At 40.8% G+C, this 24,681-nt stretch overlaps 1 protein-coding gene across 1 annotated transcript; it reads left to right on the top strand.

Moving 5' to 3' along the window:
- The first annotated feature begins 2,997 nt into the window (after window positions 1-2,997).
- Window positions 2,998-23,391, top strand: inpp5f (inositol polyphosphate-5-phosphatase F). The gene is made up of 20 exons (XM_046357923.1): window positions 2,998-3,358; window positions 5,366-5,446; window positions 6,434-6,570; window positions 7,602-7,730; window positions 7,974-8,141; window positions 8,361-8,417; window positions 8,716-8,914; window positions 9,142-9,321; window positions 9,646-9,713; window positions 10,383-10,507; window positions 10,670-10,747; window positions 10,846-10,966; window positions 11,216-11,344; window positions 17,757-17,874; window positions 18,239-18,437; window positions 18,636-18,707; window positions 18,804-18,877; window positions 19,145-19,273; window positions 19,424-19,511; window positions 19,797-23,391. Exons 1-20 carry the CDS (start codon window positions 3,262-3,264, stop codon window positions 20,929-20,931), a joined length of 3,384 nt encoding a protein of 1,127 aa, XP_046213879.1. The 5' UTR covers window positions 2,998-3,261; the 3' UTR covers window positions 20,932-23,391.
- The last annotated feature ends 1,290 nt before the right edge of the window (window positions 23,392-24,681 follow it).

The raw sequence follows: 24,681 nt of genomic DNA, 5'->3' as shown, positions 1-24,681 counted from the left end.
ACCTTCCAGAAGGACAACCATCTCTGCAGCAGGTGTGCCAAGCTTGTAGTGTCATACCCAAGAAGACTCGAGGCTGTAATCACTGCCAAAGGTGCTTCAACAAAGTACTGAGTAAAGAATACTTATGAAACTGATATTTCCTGTTTTTTTTATTTTTAATAAATGTGCAAAAATGGCTAAAAACATGTTTTTGCTTTGTCATTATGGGGTATTGTGTGTAGATTGAGGGAAACAATTGAATCAATTTTAGAATAAGGCTGTAATGTTACAAAATGTGGAAAAAGTCAAGGGGTCTGAATACTTTCCCGAATGCACTGTAGATAGCAAGCTACTTAGCTAAACAATGGAAGGTGCACAATCCATGGCTACAAAGATAGCTGGCTAGCTAGCTTAAAAAAAAGTGAACCTTTAACTAGGCAAGCCAGTTAAGAACAAGTTCTTATTTACAATGACGGCATACCCAGGCCAAACCCTAACCTGGGAAACGCTGGGCCAATTGTGCACCGCTCTATGGCTAGCTAGCTACCTACTCTGTAAGTTGGCTTGATGTGCAAGAAAGTAATAGAAACTTGCTTATCTGAATCAATTTGTTTCTCCGGTCTTGAATGTAGAAGTTCTATTTTGCTATCTCTCAAAACAAATGTGATCTCTTTGCCTAATGTTCAGTCAGTGAATCAGGTCATATCCCTGGTAACCAGAGACTCTTTCTGTCATACATGCCTTCAAACTACTGTAAATCCCCTTAAGTATGCACTTACATAAGGAAAACGTTTGAGGGGCTCTATGCCATGCCCAAACAGTTCCCTTAGGTAAGGGGACATTTAAGGTAAATCCTTATGAGAAACACTTCAAGTGTATTATGCACGCAGGCCCTGGCACTTATTTCACCATTAATAATAGGCCTATATTTAAATTTTATGAAAGGATCTTGATATGTGACATACAACAATTCCATCCATTGACCTTTGATTCAAGTCTATGGTGTAACATTTGATATTTCTAGATTGTTTGAAGAATTGTTCATTTGTAAGTTCACTTGCAATGTCATCCAAATATCATTCATATATTTTATTTAAAGATGAATGATTTATTAATTCAAGAGTACATTGAGAAATTTTGGATGTGAGCTGACTCATCTCACATGCCATGTGAGACTATCAGCATCAAATGCTAATCAAGAATAACAATTCAAGGGTCAATGTGTCAATGTAAAAGTATGCATTTTTTATCACAGCTTGTGCTTTGGAGTGTTGACAGCTTGGAGTCACGTTGGCATGGTTGCAAATAAAATTTATTATTTTGAAATGGTCTATAATTGAGTGATTTTATAATGTGATATGTTGCTATCCTTGCTATCGAGTGGTTCTACGTGGCCTTACTCCAATCTAAACCTCTCCTTGTATCTTAACCATCACTTACATCTTAACTCCATGTCTTATTTGAGACAAGCAACACATGGTAGATCTACACGTCCCTGTGGAACAAAGTAAAATTGACACACTTTAGGAGAATGAATAATACAGTGAATAACTTGACGAGGGGTTTAAAAAAAAAAAAGTTGAATACATTCCATTCAATGTCCTGTTCACCAGCAACTGCGTGTTTTTCACTATGGGAGGATACACTGAGAATACAAATATTAAGAACACCTGCTCTTTCTATGACATAGACTGACCAGGTGAATCCAGGGGGAAGCTATGATCCCTTCTTGATGTCACTTGGTAAATCCACTAAATCAGAGTAGATGAAGGGGAGGGGACAGGTTAATGAAGGATTTTTAATCCTTGAGACATGGAACGTGTGTGTCATTGAGGGTGAATGGTCAAGACACAAAGTTCTATTGAATGAGGTATGGTAGTAGGTGCCAGGCACACCAGTTTGTGTCAAGAACTGCAACACTGCTGTTTTTTTTACACAACCATTTCCAGTATGTATCAAGAATGGTTCACCACCCAAAGTATACCCAGCCAACTTGACACAACTGTGGGAAGCATTGGAGTCAACATGGGTCAGCATCCCTGTGAAACGCTTTGGACACCTTGTGGAGCCCATGCCCCCGACTGTTCTGAGGGCAAAAGGGGGTGGGGGCTTCAAAAGCTGGGCCTAATTTTCTTTGCATTTCTGAAAGTTACGAGTTGGTGGATCTTATTTGGAACAGTCCTTGAAAAGAACCGTCCACCAATAGGTGCGCCAGGCAAGGTTAATAAAGTGAACATGGGCCAGAGATAACAGAGAAAGTAGGAGATAGGAATCCCATTGTTGACTAATCGCGTTGAAGGTGTCATGCTGCGTCACGCTGTTGCTAAAATAATATTCGCTCTTCTGAAAGTCACTAAACCGTCACTAAAACCGGACTATTTTCCTCGGAAGTACGATTCCAAAGCTCGACGATATTACAGACAACACAGCAGTTATCTTACATCTCAGAAAACATGTGTAACGTTATATTTGTTGTTCACGAAATTCATGCTAATGTTGGGTTTTTGATTTAGCGCCCAATTCACTCATTGAATGAGTTTTCATGCCCCAAAGTAGTCAGAATGTAATATATGCTATTTAGCAGACGCTTTTATCCAAAGCGACTTACAGTCATGTGTGCATACATTCTATGTATGCACGCGGCCCATTTACGATGCATGGGCAACGTACATCTTGACCGTAATACTATTTTAATTGAGTTTCCCATCTCCTCAGAAGTATATATATGCATGGGCCAGTTCAAGAACGGTGTGATTATGGTGACCCAGATGGAGATGGTATATGGCACATATTGATCCACAACCACCACACCGGAGAAACCTTACCTCAAAGCTATTGAACAACGGTTCGCACCGTTTTTGGAAACGTCGTTCAGTACCAGTTTCGATGTTCAGTACAATTCGCCACGCAGCGTAGCAAACGTTGAATCGAACTGAACAAACCTCCAGTGGAAGTAAATATCGGATGACGATATAAGGTCACGTGTGATTGTTTCTGCAGGAAATTGACAGTGTCGGTCTTCAAAATGGAAATGATTAGCCACCGACATTTTCACACATTGAAGAAGTTTCTCGCCTGATTTACGCTAAGCTTACTTTTTGAACTACGATATCAAATAACCAAAACAAACGTTAGCTAACTTTCTAGGGCAAAGTGCTGTCAGCAACGCTAGCTAGCTAACACAACGTTACGTTAGCTAGCTAGCCAGCCAGCAACATTTCTCTGATAGCTAGCCGGTTTGGACCACAGTTATATTTACAGGTTTTGACATACACGGTCAAAATGGAGCTGTTTCAAGCCAAAGACCATTACATTCTCCAGAGTGGCGATCGTGCTCTTTGGTGTAGCCGAATAGATGGGACCATGAATGTCAGACCTGGTAAGCAAAATACGTTTGTCAATTGGGTGTATATCTATATCATTTTTTAAATGTATAGCTAACGTACATTATCTAACGTTATAGCTATCTTTCGGACAGCAGAGCCATTGTAATGATATAATTTAAGTTACAATGTCAAGCCCACGGCATGAGAATTTCATCTTTGCTTGTTGTCTTTGTTATCCAAGTTAACACTGCTATACACGTTTACAATGACAGCTCTGTAGGAAGCAGTGGCTCGGACAGCGCACCGTACTTAAATTCCAGTGCGTTTCATTCCATTTTTTGTTGTTGATTGTAATGCAATTGTCTAGCTATCTTATCTGCCAAGTTATTACATCTTTATTATTTCCCTACTTTCATGAGGAGTGCTGCCCCGTTGACCTGATATTCAGGATAAACAGACAAAGTGATGCTGATGTTGTGCAGAGCTAAGACGCTCTAGTGCGACAGTAAAAATGATTTAGCAGCAGGGGTTCCATTCAAATCAAATCTAGCCATGATTCGGGAAGCAGATGATGTCATGTTCCGTATGTTAAAAAAAAAAAATATATATATATATATATATATATATATATATATATATATTTAAATAGTGAAGTATTGAACAAAACAGCTGTTCTTCGTTTTACATAAGATTTATTTAACAGATTCATGTGGCTACATGGTTAACCATTCATTTCCTGAAATACCACTTAAGCATCAGGTCCAGTGGTTCCTTATTTCCTTATGCTGGATTCCACATAATCAGACTAGTTAGCTGCTCACTGCTACACACTAAACTACCTTGCTGGACTTGTTCTGCTCCAGCATGGCCTGCACCCCAAGGGTTTTGTCAAAACACCTCTTCTCTGTGACGAGTTAAGCCGGGAAAATTCAGAGCAAAGCCTACAGCTGAGCCTGTGAAGCTTGCCTTTCTGTAGTAACAAAAATGCAGTTGGGAGAGGGAGCAGCCATTGTGTATTGATGTGAATGAGTACCCTGTGGGCTGGCTGAGGTCACATGGGTGTGCAGCCAGCCTGAACAGGTTTGGGTTGCACCGCTCTTCCATTATTTACTTGGAAAAGAGTTTCTACTCTTCATTGGACCTGTTGACATGAGCACTGCCAGGAATTTCCACAATACACTTCTGAACATCTATGGTTGAGATTCGCCCTAATGTACTGTAGAGTGTCTGTATCATGAACAAACAGAGAGAGGTAATTAGGGGCAGCCCTTATTTTCCACCACCCTGCCCGGGCTCCAATGCTGAGGCCGGTACACAGAGTTCTCTGGCTCCATGGAACAGGAAGAGTTATTGTCTGAGCTGCCTAGATGTTCTTCACTCTCCACCCTCTTTGTCGCCCATTCATGACTCAACTCATCAAGGGTGTGTCAAGCAGTTGAAGTCTAGTTTTCTGTTATAAACAGTTTTAGTCAGCAGCATCAGTCAGTTTCTTTTGTAGGCTAGCTGTGATGTAGTCATTTGGCAGTGATGTCGTCATGCCCCAGTGCATCATGTTACTACACTAATATTTTTTTAAAGAATGGAAACTCACACTAGCTAGGTTTCCATCCAAGGCCTGTGATCCTCTGTGACCTGGTTTTCAGACCTCTGTTTCAGAGGCAAAGAAGTTGTCATGTATTCTCTACATCATTTGTACTATTCTACCCAATTGATAACACATGTCTTTTTGAGCTCTGTGAATAATCTCTTGATGCAGTAAATACTTCTGAACTTGGCTGCAGACAGTAGTAGCTAGCTACTGAGTGCATACCGGTGTTGCTCCATGATTCCTAACAGTACACGCAGAAACCCTCAGTCCAAGCCTAGCATGGAAGGTGCAGGAAATTGTCCACAGCCATGTGTGGAATGTAAATATTATTAGGCTGCAATCCATCAACTATCATCAAACTTCTTCATTGCTCTTTTTGTGTAGAGCAATTTCTCTTAGAACATGTCTTTGCTTTGTGTCCACTCCACAAGTCTTTATTTTCTCTGATTGTCTCTTCTCTTTGTTATTTCAGCAACAGACCTGCTGTTAGCTTGGAACCCAACGTGTTTAGGCCTGGTTGAGGGTCTCGTCGGGAAAATACAACTTCATACAGGTAAGTGAAATGGTGTGGGCCTTGTGCTACAAGTGCCAACATTTGACACAACTGGATCATTTGGGATGTGATTTGACATGTACACATGCTTTGAAATGTTGCGCTGTGTGCCCCCCTTGCACAATATGGCCACAACTGTACCTTTATTCTCTGAAACCATGCCGTCTGTTCTTATTAGCTTGCACTTTTTGTTTTATAGCTTTCATACCTCATCAGTGGTCCTCAAATATACAACACAAATCCCCCCTAACAAGCCCTAGAATGTAGCCCTAGGCTAGTCCTGGGGCTTGGCTACAGGCTAGTATGAGTAATGTTTGTGCGGTAGATGCTTTTGGGGCGACTCATCGTGAAAACACCCAGGATTACTGGATCATTCTATTGCCTTAATGAGGTTTTGGATTAATTGTAGGAAGAGCCTCAGTCCTCAGGAATGCCAAGTATTTTCTTATGTTGTTTATGCAGGCTTTATTTACACTAACAAAGGTGTGCTAAATGATTTGAGGAAAAGGACAGACATAACTGTGAAAGATGAGTCAGTCGATGAGTCAGTAAACATGTTATTGCAGATTATCTTAAATAAATGTCCGTTTGACTTGATAATGCTTAAAGCAGTCCGTGTTGGAAGTTTGTTCTTTTTTTTTCTCACCTTTATTTAACCAGTTAGGCCAGTTGGGAACAAGTTCTCATTTACAACTGTGACCTGGCCAAGATAATGCATAAGAAGGCAAAGCAAATGTATTCGGAAACCTACATAATACATTGGTTTTTAGAAGAGAACAGCATGCAAATACTTCTGATTCTAACAAACCGTACATTTTCATGGGTGAAATTTCAGTTCGCTTAGCCAGACGCCGCGTTTCACCACCACATGAGACAGCAGACTGAGAAACTGTGAGAGAGAGAAAACAGCCGATGTAGTCACACCTATCGGAATGTGTGGAATTCTGTGCCTGTGATGACATATCCTTTACCCCTTTCTGTTGGCAGATCTTCCTCTGGGTCTCATACTGATCCGTCAGAAAGTGCTTGTTGGCCAGATGCCAGGTGACCACAAAGTCTATAAGATCACCAAGATAGCTGTCATTCCTCTGTCTGAGGAAGAGCCTCTGGAGCTGGAGCTGGAGGTGAGAGACTGTGATGAGGCCTGTTTTATCTGGGCGCTTTATGGATCTCTGAGCACTCAAGTAGTTTTGGGCCTTTTTATGCAGTTTACACACGCAGCAGTTAACACATTACAATAGCACACCAGTGGCTACTTTCGTCTCCTTTTTAAATCTAGGCTACAGTCATGAGATGTAATGAAAACCCATCGCTATCATCTAGGTTAGCTTTAGTTGTTTTACATTTTATGATTGCATTTCCATGTTTCTAGTAAAGCATCTCAATTGCCCTGTTTTGATTGATACCTTGAGTCGCTACCAATGAATCACTTTTTAAGATGGATATCACAATAGTGTTATTTTGATCTCGGAGGAATCGGGGTTTTGCTTAGATGCCAGTCTTACAGGTGAGCCAGGATGATGATGATACATAAACGGATAAAGATGATGAGGAAGTAAGTGAAACATTTCCAGAGAACAGGGTGTGTTGGATAATTGTTTCTCTGGTATGTTTTTAGAACATAGCCCTACATACTATCCATACCACAGAATGACTATTCCACCCCTTCTAGGATAGGAATTCAGTAGCCCTGTGAAGTTGTGTTTAGAGTTTTATGAACCACTAGTTTTGGATGTTGTTGACTGTTTTTTTTGGTACCTTTTTGAATTTATTTCATAAGCTAGAAAACTCATTGAGACCCAATTAACCCACAGATACCATACCGATTAGCTGTCATTCAACCTTTTAGATTTGTCCAAGTATATTCCCGATTGTCTATCATTCCCTCTACATACATTTACATATATTTGGAATACTTTCATCATGCACTCAATTATAAGGAAGTTTAATATCAGAATGCTTTGGTATGCTCAATTAGCCTAATCTAATCTGAACTGAATGAATGGTAATGCCTTCAAATGGGTTAAAAGTGAGTTATTTCCCAGAGTTCGTATTTAAATTCCTGTTACGTATCGATATAGCGGGAGATGACGCTGGTATCTTAACAACGTACAATTTCATAGAAAGTGGGATAGAAAGTCTGCTTCTCTTTCAGCTTTGTAAGAAGCATCACTTTGGGATTGACAAACCAGAGAAGCTTGCACAGTCTCCAGATGAGTCGAAGTTCCTGATGAAAACTCTGAGTCAGATCAAGTCTAATGTTGGGGCTCCCACAAAGAAAAAGGTAAAATAATGTTTAGTACTGTGCTCAGATATCCCATGTATTATCATCTTACACACCAGTTGTACATTTTGGAATTGGTACATTTGCTGTTTTTATACTAGTAATTTTTTTAGTAAATTTGGACAGTATACAATTTTTTGTACATTTTTTTTTTGTTACATTTTTCCTTTCCATATTTTTTATTTTGACAATTTGATACCATCCCTGTCCATGCCCACCACCCAGTATTCCCCTGCCTTCCAGGTCAAGGAAAACAAAGAAAAGGAGCGTCTCGAGAGGCGGCTGCTCGATGAGCTGTACAAGATATTCATGGACTCCGATTCCTTCTACTACAGCATGACCTATGACCTCACCAACACTGTGCAGCGGCAGGGAGACACAGAAAAGTCAAACTTTCCCCTATGGAAGCAGGTTAGGGATATTACTATACTCTGAGGACACAAGTCACATTAACTGAGACATTTACTAAAATGCCGCATTAAATTGGGTCGCCAGTTTGAGATGCCTGGTTTAAGTACAGTAGTATTAAACCACACATATTTTCTGTCTTTAAGATCAGTAGTTTAACTGCGCTTCGACAAGTCAAATTAAGCAATTATGCTCGACTGATAAGTTATTTTCTTCTTCAAGGTGGATGACAGATTCTTCTGGAACAAACACATGGTCCAGGAGCTCATCGATCTGCAGGTTTGATGAATTTCAAGACTGTTTTTGACAGGAATGGATTGACGAGATATTAATTTTTCAATGTTCAGGTATAAGAGTGCTGATGGTCATAGTGCACTAGTGTGGCAGAGTCACTTCTGCAAAACCCTGTTTGAACAATAGGGAAATGTTTTAGCAAGGAAAAGCTTAGTGGCAGCTATTATTGGAGTGATTGAAATCTATGTTAATTATATATATACTGCACTACTGAATTCCCTCTTTATACATCTACATTTGGCATCACTGTATAGAGTTTGTAACTTTTCTTGTTGTGTTGCAGGTTCCAGAGGTGGACTTCTGGGTGACACCCATCATCCAGGGCTTTGTGCAGGTGGAGGAGCTGGTGGTGAACTACAACGAGAGTCCAGATGAGGAGAAGAACAGCCCCGACACGCCGCTCCAGGAGCTCACCTGCGTGGACGACATCCACCCGCGCTTCACCGTGGCCCTCATCTCCCGCCGCAGTCGCCACCGTGCAGGTACAATACAGAGGTCATGGCCAAATTGTTAGGTTGGAATTGCAACGTTTGATAAGCAGATTTGTACCTTTTTCTTAAATAGAACTTTAATTACTTGATGATTAATAAACAATATTTTCTCTTCAACTTACTTAAAATGTCAGAAAACATTACGTTCTCATATAACTTAAGCCAGTTAAGCTCATTGGAGGGGGAAATGAATGATCCTAGTTTTCTTCTCCCAAAAGGGATGCGGTACAAACGCAGAGGGGTGGACACAGACGGCCACGTGGCTAACTTTGTGGAGACCGAGCAGCTGATCCACGTGCACAACCACTCGCTGTCCTTTGTGCAGAGTCGCGGCTCGGTGCCCGTCTTCTGGAGCCAAGCAGGCTACCGCTACAACCCCAGGCCTCGGCTGGAGAAAGGTCAGCGGGATATTTCCAATCCAAAAGAAGAATTGGGGAATAATGGGTGTGTTCGTTTTAAGCACTCCCTGTCCCCCTTGCGGGGGGGCAGGGCGTAGAGTTTCCTTTTCAGAGCTAATGGAATGGTCTTAAATGTGCTAACTGCCCGTCCAGGACACTGGGCAAGCTAAAACGAAAGCCCGTGACCCCCCGTCATCGTATACTTTCCCCTTTATAATCATCACTACTTGTTGAGTTTATGTGCAATTTCCAGATTACTTTTTTTTTTAGGTCGTCTGTATGACAGGGATTGTTTTCCTTACAATGTACTGTCTGATTTGTCAGGAGAGAAGGAGACAATTTCTTACTTTGCTGCGCACTTTGATGAACAGCTCAACCTTTACAAGAAGCAGGTGAGAAGCATCTGCCAGATAACATCGGCATTACTTTAAATCTTTAGTCTAAGACATTGGGGGAGGAGGGGGGTGCTAAACTGACATGGAATTGTTTTAAGATGGTTATACTTTGGATCGTTTAGCTTTTTGATTTTGAATTTTAGAACCCCTTTAAATTAAATTAAAAATATTAAACAAGGTTTTGAAGTGTCAGATATTTACCCCCTTTTTTGGGGGTAGGCACAAAATGGCCTTCATAGTTTTTTTTTATTTTTTAACCCTACCGGTTACTTTCAGATGAGTCCCATGATACTTGTCGGGGTGAGAGTCTCCCCTTTCCATAGAGGGATCATAATAGCTTTGTAGGTCAAACCATTCAGACGTTTATATGAGAAGACCGATATTCGTCATGTCTTATGGTCTGACAAACACCGCTCTTGCTCTGCCACCTTTCACCGCTGCGGAAGTGTGATACTGGCGGATGCGGTGGATTGAAAAAAACGATATCTAGCTTAAACTAACAGATTTGGATGGGGATTTTTTTGTCATGTCACTTAGGTTGGTGCATAAATCGACTAAGGGGGTTAATATCAATACCAAAGTTTGAGTTTTCATTGAACTTAGACGTATCTAAATAAAGCCTTATCGTTATAGTGAAGTTGACGCAATTTACAACTGTTTTGACAGGTCATCATTAACTTAGTGGATCAAAGTGGGCGGGAGAAGATTATTGGCGATGCATATCTCAAACAAGTCCTTCTATACAACAATCCTAACCTGACATATGTCTCGTTTGACTTCCATGAGCACTGGTAAGAAAATTGCTGCACAGAAACAATCTTGACAGCACAGATAATTTAATCGAATAAGTAAATCTAAATGAGGAAAGAATAACTTAAACTACAATACTTGTTATTTATTATAGTATGCACTTCCCCTGTATATATTTAATTGGTCTTCTTCTGTCTCATCAGTCGAGGTATGAAGTTTGAAAATGTGCAAACGCTGACAGATGCCATCTCTGATATTATTGCAGACATGAGATGGGGGTGGTAAGTGTGTGAGTGTATGTCATCCCAAACCCCAACAGAGTCTCCTTTGTGGCTCCATATCCCCATGCAATGCATCACAGTGTATACTCCTCTGTCAGGGTCGACCAGGCAGGAGTCATCTGCCACCAGGAGGGCATTTTCCGGGTGAACTGCATGGACTGTCTGGACAGGACCAATGTAGTCCAGGCTTCCATCGCTCGTGCTGTAATGGAGGCACAGGTGAGATTTCTCCCCACTTTGAACGCGTGTCAACTTAAAGCTGAGGATGTCATAACGTTGCATTTCCTAGTGCTCTAATAGAGATTTGAACTAAAGTCTCTGGGTTAGACACATGGTATATATATCAGATGAAATATTAAGGTGAAAGACCAAATGTAAAAACAACCTCTACTTTTGAGTGGAGGTGCAGTGCTCTGGCAACCTGTCCATGGTGTCTAATGGTTAACTGTATGTCTCTGTGTCCCTCAGCTGAAGAAACTGGGTGTGATGCCCCCTGAGCAGCCTCTGCCCCTCAAGTGCTACAGGATCTACCAGGTCATGTGGGCCAACAACGGCGACACCATCAGTAGACAGTACGCCGGCACGGCCGCCCTCAAGGTAACATAATTTGCATGTGTGTTTTAAGGTAATATTAGGTTTGCGTCTTGCAACAGTATGCCGTCTTGGTTCTCCACAGAAGGCCTTCACTGCCTGGGTAAATGTATCGAGTAATAAAACATATTTGGCCAGTCTTGTTTAACTACCAATTATATGAGGCCTCTGCAATTTGCAGGGAAAAATGTATACTACCGTTCAAAAGTTTGGGGTCAAATGTTCTTGTTTTTTAGTTTGAGAAACAGACGCCTCAAAAGAAGGCCAGCGTCCCCGGGTCGCCTCTTCACTGTTGACAATAAGACTAGTTTTTTTACGGGTACTATTTAATGAAGCTGCCAGTTGAGGATTTGTGAGGTGTCTGTTTCTCAAATTACACACTAATGTACTTGTCCTCTTGCTCAGTTGTGCACTGGGGCCTCCCACTCTTTCTATTCTGGTTAGAGTCTGTTTGCGCTGTTCTGTGAATGCAGTAGTACGCAGCATTGTACGAGCTCTTCAGTTTCTTGGAAATTTCTTGAATGGAATAGCCTTTATTTCTCAGAACAAGAATAGACTGACGAGTTTCAGAAGAAAGGTCTTTGTTTCTGGCAATTTTGAGCCTGTAATCGAACCCACAAATGCCGATGCTCCAGATACTCAACTAGTCTAAAGAAGGCCAGTTTTATTGCTTCTTTAATTAGAACAACAGTTTTCAGCTGTGCTAACTTAATTGCAAAAGGGTTTTCTAATGATCAATTTGCCTTTGAAAATTATGGACTTGGATTACTCCAGGACAGCATTACGACGCCAGGACAGCGGAGTCAATCACCACCTTCCGGAGACACCTGAAACCCCACCTCTTTAAGGAATACCTAGGATAGGATAAAGTAATCCTTCTCACCCCCCCCTTAAAATATTTAGATGCACTATTGTAAAGTGGTTGTTCCACTGGATGTCATAAGGTGAATGCACCAATTTGTAAGTCGCTCTGGATAAGAGCGTCTGCTAAATGACTTAAATGTAATGTAAATGTAAATGATTAGCTAACACAACGTGCTGTTGGAACACAGCAGTGATGGTTGCTGATAATGGGCCTATGTAGATATTCTTTTTTTTAATCTGCAGTTTCCCACTACAGTAGTCATTTACAACATTCACACTGTCTACACGGTATTTCTGATCATTTTTTTTATTTTAATGGACAAAAACAAGGACATTTCTAAGTGACCCCAAACCTTTGAACGGTAGTGTACATTGGGAGGATGGCGAAAATAATTTATAGTCCTCCACTCTTATTTTGTCTTCTGCTTAGGTTAGCTTGTAATGCATGATATATAACCATGGCATAACATGTGAAAAGCACTTTTTCTACATTATTTATGTAATTCACCATTTTGTTCTTGTATAAAGGTCTGATCAGTGTTTTTTCACTAGCGCCCTGGCTGTCGTCTATACAGTCGATTACAAACTCAGACTCTGCCGGATACTTTTCCCACCTAACTTATTTAGCCTACTTTTTATTTATTTATTCGGAAGTCATAAAAAGTCAGCCGAGCCCTCTCCCGCTACAATGAAAGATATACATCTTCCAGCGATCTATTGATAGGACATGTGCCTGTCAGTCACAAAGTGAGGGATGACAGGGAAACACTGCTGGTTTGACAGTCTGCTGTCTTTCCCGGTACCTGGAACAGTTGAAGTGGGAAGTTTACATACACCTTAGCTAAATACATTTCAACCCAGTTTTTCACAATTCCTGACATTTAATCCTAGTAAAAATTCTGTCTCTTAGGTCAGTTAGGATCACCACTTTATTTTAAGAATGTGAAATGTCAGAATAATAGTATTGATTTATTTCCGCTTGTATTTCTTTCCGCTTGTATTTCTTTCATCACATTCCCAGTGGGTCAGAAGTTTACCTGCACTCAATTAGTATTTGGTAGCATTGCCTGTAAATTGCTAAACTTGGGTCAAATGTTTGGGGTAGCCTTCCACAAGCTTCCCAGAATAAGTTGGGTGAATTTTGGCCCATTCCTCCTGACAGAGCTGGTGTAACTGAGTCAGGTTTGTAGGCCTCCTTGCTCGCACATGATTTTTCAGTTCTGCCCACAAATTTTCCATGGGATTGAGGTCAGGGTGTTGTGATGGCCACTCCAATACCTTAACTTTGTCCTTAAGCCCTTTTGCAACAACTTTGGAAGTATGTTTGGGGTCATTTGCGACCAAGCTTGAACTGATGCCTTGAGATGTTGCTTCAATATATCCACATAATTTTCCTCCCTCGTGATGCCATCTATTTTGTGAAGTGCACCAGTCCTGCAGCATGCACCCCCGCAACATGATGCTGCCACCCCAGTGCTTCACGGTTGGGATGGTGTTCTTCAACTTGCAAGCCTTCCCCCTTTTCCCTCCAAACATAACGATGGTCATTATGGCCAAACAGTTCTATTTTTGTTTCATCAGACCAGAGGACATTACTCCAAAAAGTACGATCTTTGTCAACATGTGCAGTTGCAAACCGTAGTCTGGCTATTTTATGGCGGTTTTGTAGCAGTGGCTTCTTCCTTGCTGAGTGGCTTTTCAGGTTATGTCGATATAGGACTCGTTTTACTGTGGATATAGATACTTTTTTGTACCCGTTTACTCCAGCATCTTCACAAGGTCCTTTGCTGTTGTTCTGGGATTGATTTGCACTTTTCGCACCAAAGTACGTTCATCTCTAGGAGATAGAACACGTCTCCTTCCTAAGTGGAATAACAGCTGGGTGGTCCCATGGTGTTTATACTTGCGTGCTATTGTTTGTGGTACCTTCAGGCGTTTGGAAATAGCTTCCAAGGATGAACCAGACTTGTGGAGGTCTACAATTTTTTTTTTTCCTGGGGTCTTGGCTGATTTCTTTTGATTTTCCCATGATGTCAAGCAAAGAGGCACTGCGTTTGAAGGTAGGCCTTGAAATACATCCACAGGTACACCTCCAATTGACTCGAATGATGTCAATGAGCCTATCAGAAGCTGGAATTGGAATTTTGATACAGGGAAATATTCTGTTTTTTAACAAATTAGATGTCCTAACCGACTTGCCAAAACTATAGTTTAACAAGAAATTTGTGGAGTGGTTGAAAAACGAGTTTTAATGACTCCAAGCTGAGTGTATGTAAACTTCCGACTTCAACTGTACGGTGTGTTTGCAGTCAAATGTATTTAAACGGACGGAGAAGGCATGATGCTCCTTTATCGTCTGTGTGAGTCAATTTGCACATCCCATATAATGTGGTAACGATGAATCAAAATCCACTTACCCTATTGTTTTCTGGCACATTAATTTTCCTTTTGTGTTTCTTATGCTGCCATGAAGTGCTGGTTCATATCGGCTTACTTTGATTTGATTGATGAATAACAAGCTTGACTAGTTTGTACATGGTGTTCGAACTGACTGAATGAAGTCGATCCCGTATATCCTTGCCATTCATAAATCACACCAAGTCGTTTATATGTCCATGGTATCGCATCAGGACAAATAAACTAAAGATCTCATTTGTATTTTTGATATGAAGTCTGTGTAGCAAAACCCTGCTTCATTTTAACACCTGCTTCAATCATACCTGTATTGCAGATAGCTGAGAGAATTCCTTTAAAAGGAAGCTTGAGGTCTGGAAGTCAGCAGACTCTTACAAGATTATTTAAGAAGAAATCTGGGTCAGTTGTTAAACAAGTGTTTATTTTTCATTTTTATAAATGACATGCTGCAATTCAGAGTTCCAAACACTTGTGGAAATTCTTTCACTAATTTAACGAATGGCGTATAATCTCTTAACACATACAGTTGAAGTCAGAAGTTTACATACACTTCGGTTGGGAGTCATTTAAAACTTGTTTTTTAACCACTCCACACATTTCTTGTTAACAAACTATAGTTTTGGCAAGTTGGTTAGGACATCTACTGTGTGCATGACACAAGTAATTTTTCCAACAATTGTTTAGACAGATCATTTCACTTATAATTCACTATATCACAATTCCAGTGGATCAGAAGTTTACATACACTAAGTTGACTGGGCCTTTAAACAGCTAGGAAAATTCCAGAAAATGATGTCAGTGCTTTAGAAGCTTCTGATAGGCTAATTAACATAATTTGGGTCAATTGGAGGTGTAGCTGTGGATGTATTTCAAGGCCTACCTTCGAACTCAGTTCCTCTTTGCCTGACATCATGGGAACATCAAAAGAAATCAGCCAAGACCACAGAAGAAAAATTGTAGACCTCCACAAGTCTGGTTCTTCCTTGGGAGCAATTTCCAAACACCTGAAGGTACCACATTCATCTGAACAAAAAATATTACGCAATTATAAACACCATGGGACCACGCAGCTGTCATACCGCTCAGGAAGGAGACTCATTCCTAGATATGAATATACTTTGGTGCGAAAAGTGCAAATCAATCCCAGAACAACAGCAAAGGACCTTATGAAGATGCTGGAGAAAACGGGTACAAAAGTATCTATATCCACAGTAAAAACTAGTCCTATATTGACATAACCTGAAAGGCCGGTCAGCAAGGCAGAAGCCACTGCTCCAAAAAATCCAGACTGGTTTTCTACTGCACATGGGGACAAAGATCGTACTTTTTGGAGAAATGTCCTCTGGTCTGATGAAACAAAAATAGAACTGTTTGGCCATAATGACCATCGTTATGTTTGGAGGAAAAAGGGGAAGCCTTGCAAGCCGAAGGACAACATCCCAACCGTGAAGCACTGGGTTGGCAGCATCATGCTGTGGGGGTGCTTTGCTGCAGGAGGGACTGGTGCACTTTACAAAATAGATGGCATCATGAGAGGAAGATTATGTGGATATATTGAAGCAACATCTCAAGACATCAGTCAGTTAGTTAATGCTTGGTCGCAAATGGGTCATCCAAATTGACAATGACCCCAAGCATACTTCAAAAGTTATGGCTAAAGGACAACAAAGTCAAGGTACTGGAGTGGCAATCACAAAGCCCTGACCTCAATCCCAAGGAAAATTTGTGGGCAGAACTGAAAAAGCGTGTGCGAGCAAGGAGGCCTTACAACCCTGACTCGGTTACACCAGCTCTGTCAGGAGGAATGGGCCAAAATTCACCCAACTTCATTGTGGAAAGCTACCTGAAACGTTTGACCCAAGTTAATTAGTATTCGGAAGCATTACCTTTAAACTGTTTGAGTGTATGTAAACTTCTGACCCACTGGGACTGGTGAAATAAATAAAAGCTGAAATAAATCATTCTCTCTACTATTATTCTGACATTTCACATTCTTAAAATAAAGTGGTGATCCTAACTGACCTAAGACGGAATTTTTACTGGGATTAAACGTCAGGAATTGTGAAAAACTGAGTTTGAATGTGTTTGGCTAAGGTGTATGTAAACTTCCGTCTTAAACTGTAGACCCAGAATTTAATTGAACATCTGTTTTGGTTTAGAGATCCATTTCTGCATTTGAAAAAGTGCCCATCACTCAATTTGTTTGATTTTTAAATCTAACCTTTTATTTTTTCAAGATAATTTGGGCTACGTTCTGTTTTAATAAAATACATAATTTGAAGAACAAAAGTAATTGTGTCAATTCATATCTTACAGTAAAATACTTTAATTTCAAGAGAAGACGAGTTCAAGGTGTGATGTTCTCTTACTTAGAAAATAGTCCTGATCATATAGGCCTAGACTATATCCCATAATTTTTTTTTTAAATCATACATTTTCTGGAATTCCAAACACAATACTGCAACAAACGCAATTAAAAATATATATATATTTGACCTTTTATTTAACTAGGCAGATCAGATTCAAGAACAAATTCATATTTACAATGACTGCCTAAAAATTCAGTTTTGACCTATGTTTTGTATCATATTGTACAACAGCGGATGAAACTAAGACTGTAAAAGTAACTTTTCGATCAGTGTTATTTTCTTGATAGTTGCTGATTGGAAAAAAATAAATAAAAATAAAAATCTACTTGGGACTTTCTAATTAGCCCGTTTGATGGCCGTAAATTCTCGGCTTGCGTAGGGACATCAACCAGGCGGGAAATTGGTTAATAGACCAATAGTAAAGAGTTCCAAACCTCTCTGCCAATAACTGCTCATTTGTTTTGTTTGGCCTTTCCCATTCAGACCACTCCCAGACAGTCCTAGCTAAATATTTTTTGCAAAAAAAACATTTTTGCCCATTTTTCTATGGAAAACTAGTACACATATTGATACCTAGAAATGGTTTTATATTGATATAAAAATGGCTGCATTGGGCTTTAAGACAATTGTTGTGCAGACTGAAAAGGGGAAAAATGAACAATGTTTACTCGACACAGCCCTAAGTCAGGAAGAGTATAAAAGAGATCAGACAGTGACTCTAATATCTTGCTTGTTTTTTAACATGCTCTGTCTGTAATCCATTTATAAAGGGAGACTTCACCAGAACGGGGGAGAGAAAACTGGCCGGGGTGATGAAAGATGGCGTGAACTCAGCCAACCGTTACTATCTGAACCGCTTCAGGGACGCATACAGACAAGCAGTCATTGGTAAGGAAATACCTGTAATACTTAAAGCCTGCGGTTATGATGCAGTTGGGATTCGTTCTAAGACATGAATATGTATGACCCCCTTATGTCTTAATATCTCATAATGAGCCTGACTAAATATCAATAGCCAGTTAAATCAGTAAAAAATATAAAACATGGAAAGAAATAACATATGAGCCTTATTATAAGACACAGGTTCATATACGATTATAACAAGTTAAAATGCATTATACCGGCAGGCTGTAAGTACAGTAAAGTGTTATCAAAATGTATTCCACCCTCCGTCTCAAAACAATGACTCAGTCCTAATCAGTTTTAGTCTCAAAAGTGTGACTCGACCGTCCTCATTCTTCAACCTCTCCAGATCTGATGATGGGGCATCCTGTGACGGAGGACCTATACTCCATCTTCAGTAAGGAGAAGGAGCATGAGGAGAAGGAGCAGGAGAGCCAGAGAGTAACACAGGAGCAGGTCAGCCTCCTGCTGCAAACCTACATGCAGCTGCTGCTGCCCGACGATGAGAAGTTCCATGGGGGCTGGGCCCTTATTGACTGTGACATGAGGTTAGTGCTGGAACAATCTATAAATCAATGAAATCCTTTCGAAGAGCTTGCTCTCGTAGTTTGTTCTCCCAACACTTTGTTAGCTAGCTCAGTTCAGTTGAACTTTATTTATCCCCTCAGGGGTAATTAAGACACCCTTGAAAGTGTTTATTCTTCAATAAATGTTTAATGCGGAAAGCAAATGTTTCTCCTCATTAGCCTTATTGATGCAACCAGCAAGGATGTGGATGTTCTCCTGCTGCTATCCAACAGTGCATATTACGTTGCATAGTAAGTGCCTATATTTTATACAGAACAGTAATAGTCAATTACATGTATTTTAGCTGCTCCTTATATAAATCTGTTTATTTGCTTTTGTTTTTACAGTTATGATGAGGAAGCCGACAAAGTCAATCGGTACCAACGCCTCAACTTAGAGGGTTTGGAAAAGATTGAAATAGGTGAATGTTTCTAGAGAAATTCAACTCCACCAAGTGAAAATTCCAAAATTTAGACCGGATCTGAGTCCTTCACAGCTTCATGATTTATTTTACACTGTAAAGCTACTAAGCACACACTATAGACATGGGGTTTTCATTATTGTACACAAATTCTGAATGATGCAACTACTGTTTTTTTTTCTTTTTTCGATTTTTATTTTATTTACCACAAACCTCTTAGTTACTCATGAATAAAGCTCACAACATGTCCTATGTGTTCTTTTGTAGGCCCAGAACCCACTCTGTTCGGGAAGCCCAAATTCTGCTGTATGCGTCTACACTATAATAATGGGGAGACAAGTGGTTATTTTTACACACTAAGGGCCCTCACAAGGAATCCTGAGGACGATGGTAAAGGTATGGGAAGATTTCATTAAACTGTCAGCATAAAACTAGTCGACCGTGAATAAAACCTGGTAGCTTGGAAGCGCACTGCCCGTATATCTCAAAAACAACCTGAAATCCTTATCCTGACAGCTTTTGTGGGAATTATTAATTTTATTTCAGACACGTTGCAGTGCATCGCAGAGATGCTTCGCCTAACTAAGCAAGCCATGGGACTTGACCTGCAGGTGGTTGAAAAGAAACTGGAGAGGTGAGTTGGAATACATTATCACTCGATCTAGATCTTCAGAATATTCTTCTCTTGCAGTTCAGGATGTCTAAATTATCCCTTTTACACATGTTTTCCAAAAATATATCTCATTGTCATGGATGTGCATGATAAACAGAATCCCTGGCTAAAATACTAAGACAGTATAGTGTTCATTTTTGTTGAACTTTAATTTAAATAAAAATATTTTCTAGTCAGGGCTTCTGTTTATCATGCATGTCAATTAGATTATTATAATATTTTTTTTTTAAACCATTTTTGTTTCAGGAGGCACAGTAAACCTCACGAGGACATCATGGGCATTCAGGGCAGACACCCAGACCAGGTCCTGGGCAGCTCTGGTCTGGCTCAGGGCAAGAGCTTCCTCCTCAACAAGTTCTCCTCCCTCAACCAGAGGGTGAAGAAGTCCAACGTCAACATGGGCTCCTTCAAGGGGAGACTGGGAAACACCTTCTCCACCAAGCCGGACGTGAAGGTGAACTTTCTGAAACCCACCATGGGGGTCACCCTCTGGAAGTCTGATAGCAGCTTGGAGACGTCGGACGGGGCCAACATCTGCCCGGCTCTGAAGGACCTCTGTGACAACCACTCAGAGATGTCATCAGACTCGGACTCCTACAACTCGGACGAACAACTGCGCTCCAGCTCCTTGGAGAATGTGGACTACGTGCTGCCCAGCTGCGGCATCGTGGCGTCGGCTCCGCGACTAGGTAGTCGAGGCAGCGTGGAGCTCAACATCCGGGTCACTGGCTGCGACAGTAACAGTAAGCAGGAGGCTCAGTCTCTAGCCAGTCCTGAAGACCAGTCCCCCGGGGTTACCTCGGAGGCTGAGGAGGCCATCCTGATAGACTTTGGAACTCCAATTGATGCCTATTGCCACCAATTCATCCAAGATGCGCAGACCAAACCTGTGGAGGTGTTCGGGGAGCAGGTGGCTTGTAGCCTCCCCACACAGAACCCACAAGTCCCTCCACATGCTAAAGGCCCCCTGGCCCCAGAAGGACGCCCAGGTTCAGATCAGCAGGAGGAGGAGCTCCAGCTCCCTCCCAGGCCGTCCCAGCTAGATGTCGCCTCCGGCCCTAATCTCCTGACCGTCCAGAAGCCCATCTCTGCAGCTTCCGGCAGCTCCCAGAGGAGCCTGGGCTCTCACATGGAGGGTAGCCTGGGCCCCTCACCCGCCGACAGCAACGGCAGTCGCGTGGTCTCCCCCTTTGCCAAGATCAAGAGCTCCATGGTGCAGGTGGCCAGCCTGACCCAAGCTGGACTCACCCAAGGCATCAACTTTGCTGTGGCGAAGGTGCAGAAGAGCCCAGAGCCAGAAATGGCCACTCTAAACGAGACCCAAGAGAACGAGCTGAAGGCAATGTTTACACAGTGCCAGACCCGGATCATACAGATCTAGCACTTCCCAAGTTGTAGCCTCTAAAAGCAGGTTTTTGTACAGTTTCTATGTGACTTCCAGTACAGTAGCGTAAGCTGACTCTGCTTAGAACCCCACTCTTCAATTTCCTCCTATAGTTGACATGACCATGTTTACAGCCAGTGTTGTGTAGTGTGTGTGTGTATAATACTCCAGCTCTATATGACCGCGTCCTTAATCCTGTTGCATTTCCTTTCGAGAGATTTTCTAGATATATTTGCATGTCAGGCTATTGGTAATAACTAAGGCAGGTAATATCCAGTGTATGTTGAGAGGCAAACTCTGGATTTATCATTTTGGTGATCCCATATGTGCAGTGCACCAATTTGGCATTTGTGATAATAGGCCTAGTTTATAGCTCTGTTACCAAAAGAAGTACAAGTTTTTGACAATTTCTCTCTTGATTTTCAAAGGGCAGCTCCATGTTAGATAGTCCCCTAAATAAGAAAACAAACTGCTTGTAGAATCAGTGTTGCCGGGTTTTTCCCTACCAATATTGGAAATGTACCAAGGTAGGACTTAATCAAGGTACAAGAACTCCGGTTAGTGTATACTGTTTTGATAGGCACTGTACATACAGTACAATATTTACATATCATACATATTTATCCCTGTTGGATTTCTTCACATTTTGTTACACAAGTGGGATTAAAATGGATTTAATTGTAAAAAAAAAATGTCAACGATCTACACAAAATACTTTGTCAAAGATTTCCATTGAGATTAATGTAAAATATAGCACTAATATATCTTGATAAGTACTCACCCTACAGCTGTGTCTTGGGTAAGTCTCTAAGAGCTTTGCACACCTGGATTGTGCAATATTTGCCTTTTTTTTTTTCCTTTTTTTTTTTTCAAAAATCTTCAAATGTCAAGTCTTGCTATAGATTTTCAAGCAGATTGAAGTCAAAATGTAACTTGGCCACACAAAAACATTCATTGTTCTTGGTAAGCAACTCCAGTGTATATTTGCCCTTGTAGGTGATTGTTCAGCTGAAAGGTGAATTCCTCTCCCAGTGTCTGGTGTAAAGCAGACTGAACCAGGTTTTCCTCTAGGATTTCGCATGTGCTGAGCTCAATCCCGTTTATTTTTATCCTGAAAAACTCAGTCTTTGCTGATGTCAAGCATACCCATACCATGATGCAGCCACCACCATGCTTGAAAATAAGGAGGCAGTTACAGCGACGTGTTGTTGAATTTGCCCAAAACATAAGGCTTTGCATTTAGGTCAAAGGTTGTGTTCCTTTGCTGTGTTTGTTTTTTTTGCAGTATTACTTTAGTGCCTTATTGCTACAGAATGTATGTTTTGGAATATTTGTATTATTCTTTTCAGTCATTTAGGTCATTATTGTGAAGTCTCTACAATGTTATTAATCCATCCGTTTTCTCACATCACCACAATTCTGAAGCTGTTTTAAAATCACCAAATGGCTCTATGGTGACATCCCTGAGCAGTTTCCCCTCATGTCCTGCAGCTCAGTTCAGAAGGATGACTATCTTTTATGTGTTTGGGTGGTTTAACACATCATCCACAGCATCAGTATTAACTTGACCATGCTTAAAGAGATATTCAATGTCTGATTTGTTATTGTTACCCATGTACCAACCACGGACCTTCTTTATGGGGCTTTCTCCTTGTTCTTTTGTAGTTCACTCTGTGCTTGAAATCCAATACTTGACTGACAGACCTTGTACGTACTGTATGGGGGACAGAGGAAGAGGAAGGTGTAGTCACACAAAAATCATGACATCCCCTATTATTTCACACAGTAAGTCCATGTAACTTACTGTGATTTGTTAAGCGAAATGTTACTCCTGAACTAATTTAGGCTTGGCTAAACAAAGGGGGTGAATACTTATGCAACAGGTATATTTTAGTTATTACATTTGTATTCATTTGTTTAAAAAAAAGTTATTTATTTTCACTTTGGCATTATGGAGTCTTTTGTATAGGTCAGGGATGGGCATCTCTAGTCCTCGGGGGGCCGGAGTGGTGCCGCGCACTTTTGCTCCATCTCTAGCAAACAAAGCTAATTTAGCTAGTTGCATTAGAAAACTGAAGATCGTGATTAGTTGATTATTGGAGTTAGGGGTGTTAGCTGGGGGGAAAGTGTGCTGTCGATCAGGCCCCTGAGGACTGGAGTTCCCCCATGCCTGGTGTAGATCAATGACAAAAAGATAACAATTAAATCTTTTTCAATCCAACTTTCCAACGCAACAAAACGTGAAGAAATCCAAGGGACTGAATACTTAAATATATTTGTTCCATGTGTAGAACCTTTCTATTGACCAACATATATTGATGGACATAGCACTATAGTAGCAGTCAAAAGTTTGGACACACCTGGTCATTCAAGTTTTTTAAATATTTTTTTATTTTTCTACATTGTAGAATAATAGTGAAGATGTCAACTATGAAATAACACATATGGAATCATGTAGTAACCAAAAAGGTGTTAAACAAATGAAAATATATTTTAGATTTTCAAAGGAGCTCTTTGCCTTGATGACAGCTTTGCACACTCTTGGCATTCTCTCAACCAGCTTCACATGGAATGCTTTTACAACAGTCTTGAAGGAGTTCCCACATATGCTGAGTACTTGTTGGCTGATTTTCCTTCACTCTGTGGTCCAAGTCATCCCAAACCACCTCAATTGGGTTGAGGTCAGGTGATTTTGGAGGCCAGGTCATCTGATGCATCACTCCATCACTCCTTCTTGGATGTGTTTTGGGTCATTGTCCCGTTGAAAAACAAATGATAGTCCCACTAAGCGCAAACCAGATGGGATGCTGTGGTAACCATGCTGGTTAAGTGTGCCTTGAATTCTAAATAAATCAGTGTCACCAGCAAAACACCCATGCTTCAGGGTGGGAACCACACATCATCCGTTCACTTACACTGCACATCACAGACACCGGCGGTTAGAACCAAAAATCTCAAATTTGGACTCCTCAGACCAAAAGACAGATTTCCACCTGTCTAATGTCCATTGCTTGTGTTTCTTGGCTCAAACAAGTCTTCTTATTGGTGTCCTTTAGTGGTGGTTTCTCTGCAGCAATTAAACCATGAAGGCCCGATTCAGATGTGAGATGTGTCTGTTACTTGAGCATTTATTTGGGCTGCAATTTATGAGGCTGGTAACTCGAATGAACTTATCCTCTGCACCAGAGATAACTATGGGTCTTCCTTTCCTGTGGTGGTCCTCATGAGAGCCAGTTTCATCATAGCGCTTGATGGTTTTTGCGACTGCATTAGAAGTAACTTTCAACGTTCTTGAAATTTTCCGTATTGAAAGACCTTCATGTTTTAACGTAATAATGGACTGTTTTTTTCTCTTTGCTTATTTGAGCTGTTCTTGCCCATAATATGGACTTGGTCTTTTACCAAATAGGTCTTATCTTCTCTATACCACCCATACCTTGTCAGAACACAACTGATTGGCTCAAATGCATTAAGAAGGAAAGAAATTCCACAAATGGACTTTTAACAAGGCACACCTGTTAATTGAAATTACATTCCAGGTGACTAAGAAGCTGGTTGAGAGAATGCAAAGAGTGTGCAAAGCTGTCATCAAGGCAAAGGGTGGCTATCTGAAGAATCTGAAATATGAAATCTATTTTGATTTGTTTAACACTTTTTTTTTTTTTTTTTTTTTTTGGTTACTGCATGATTCCATATGTGTTGTTTCATATAGTTTTGATGTCACTATTCTGCAATGTAGAAAATAGT

This window comes from Oncorhynchus gorbuscha, linkage group LG08 (assembly GCF_021184085.1).
Source record: "Oncorhynchus gorbuscha isolate QuinsamMale2020 ecotype Even-year linkage group LG08, OgorEven_v1.0, whole genome shotgun sequence".
Taxonomy (NCBI): Eukaryota; Metazoa; Chordata; class Actinopteri; order Salmoniformes; family Salmonidae; genus Oncorhynchus; species Oncorhynchus gorbuscha.
Note: the sequence above shows the minus strand (reverse complement) of the source record. Positions and strands in the feature narration are given on the sequence as shown.

Coding starts and splice junctions, on each gene's coding strand:
- inpp5f (XM_046357923.1), top strand. CDS start 3,262: ATGGAGCTGTTTCAAGCCAAAGACCATTACATTCTCCAGAGTGGCGAT. Junction 5,447..6,433: donor GAAAATACAACTTCATACAG/GTAAGTGAAATG, acceptor TTCTGTTGGCAG/ATCTTCCTCTGGGTCTCATA. Junction 10,748..10,845: donor GCAGACATGAGATGGGGGTG/GTAAGTGTGTGA, acceptor CTCCTCTGTCAG/GGTCGACCAGGCAGGAGTCA.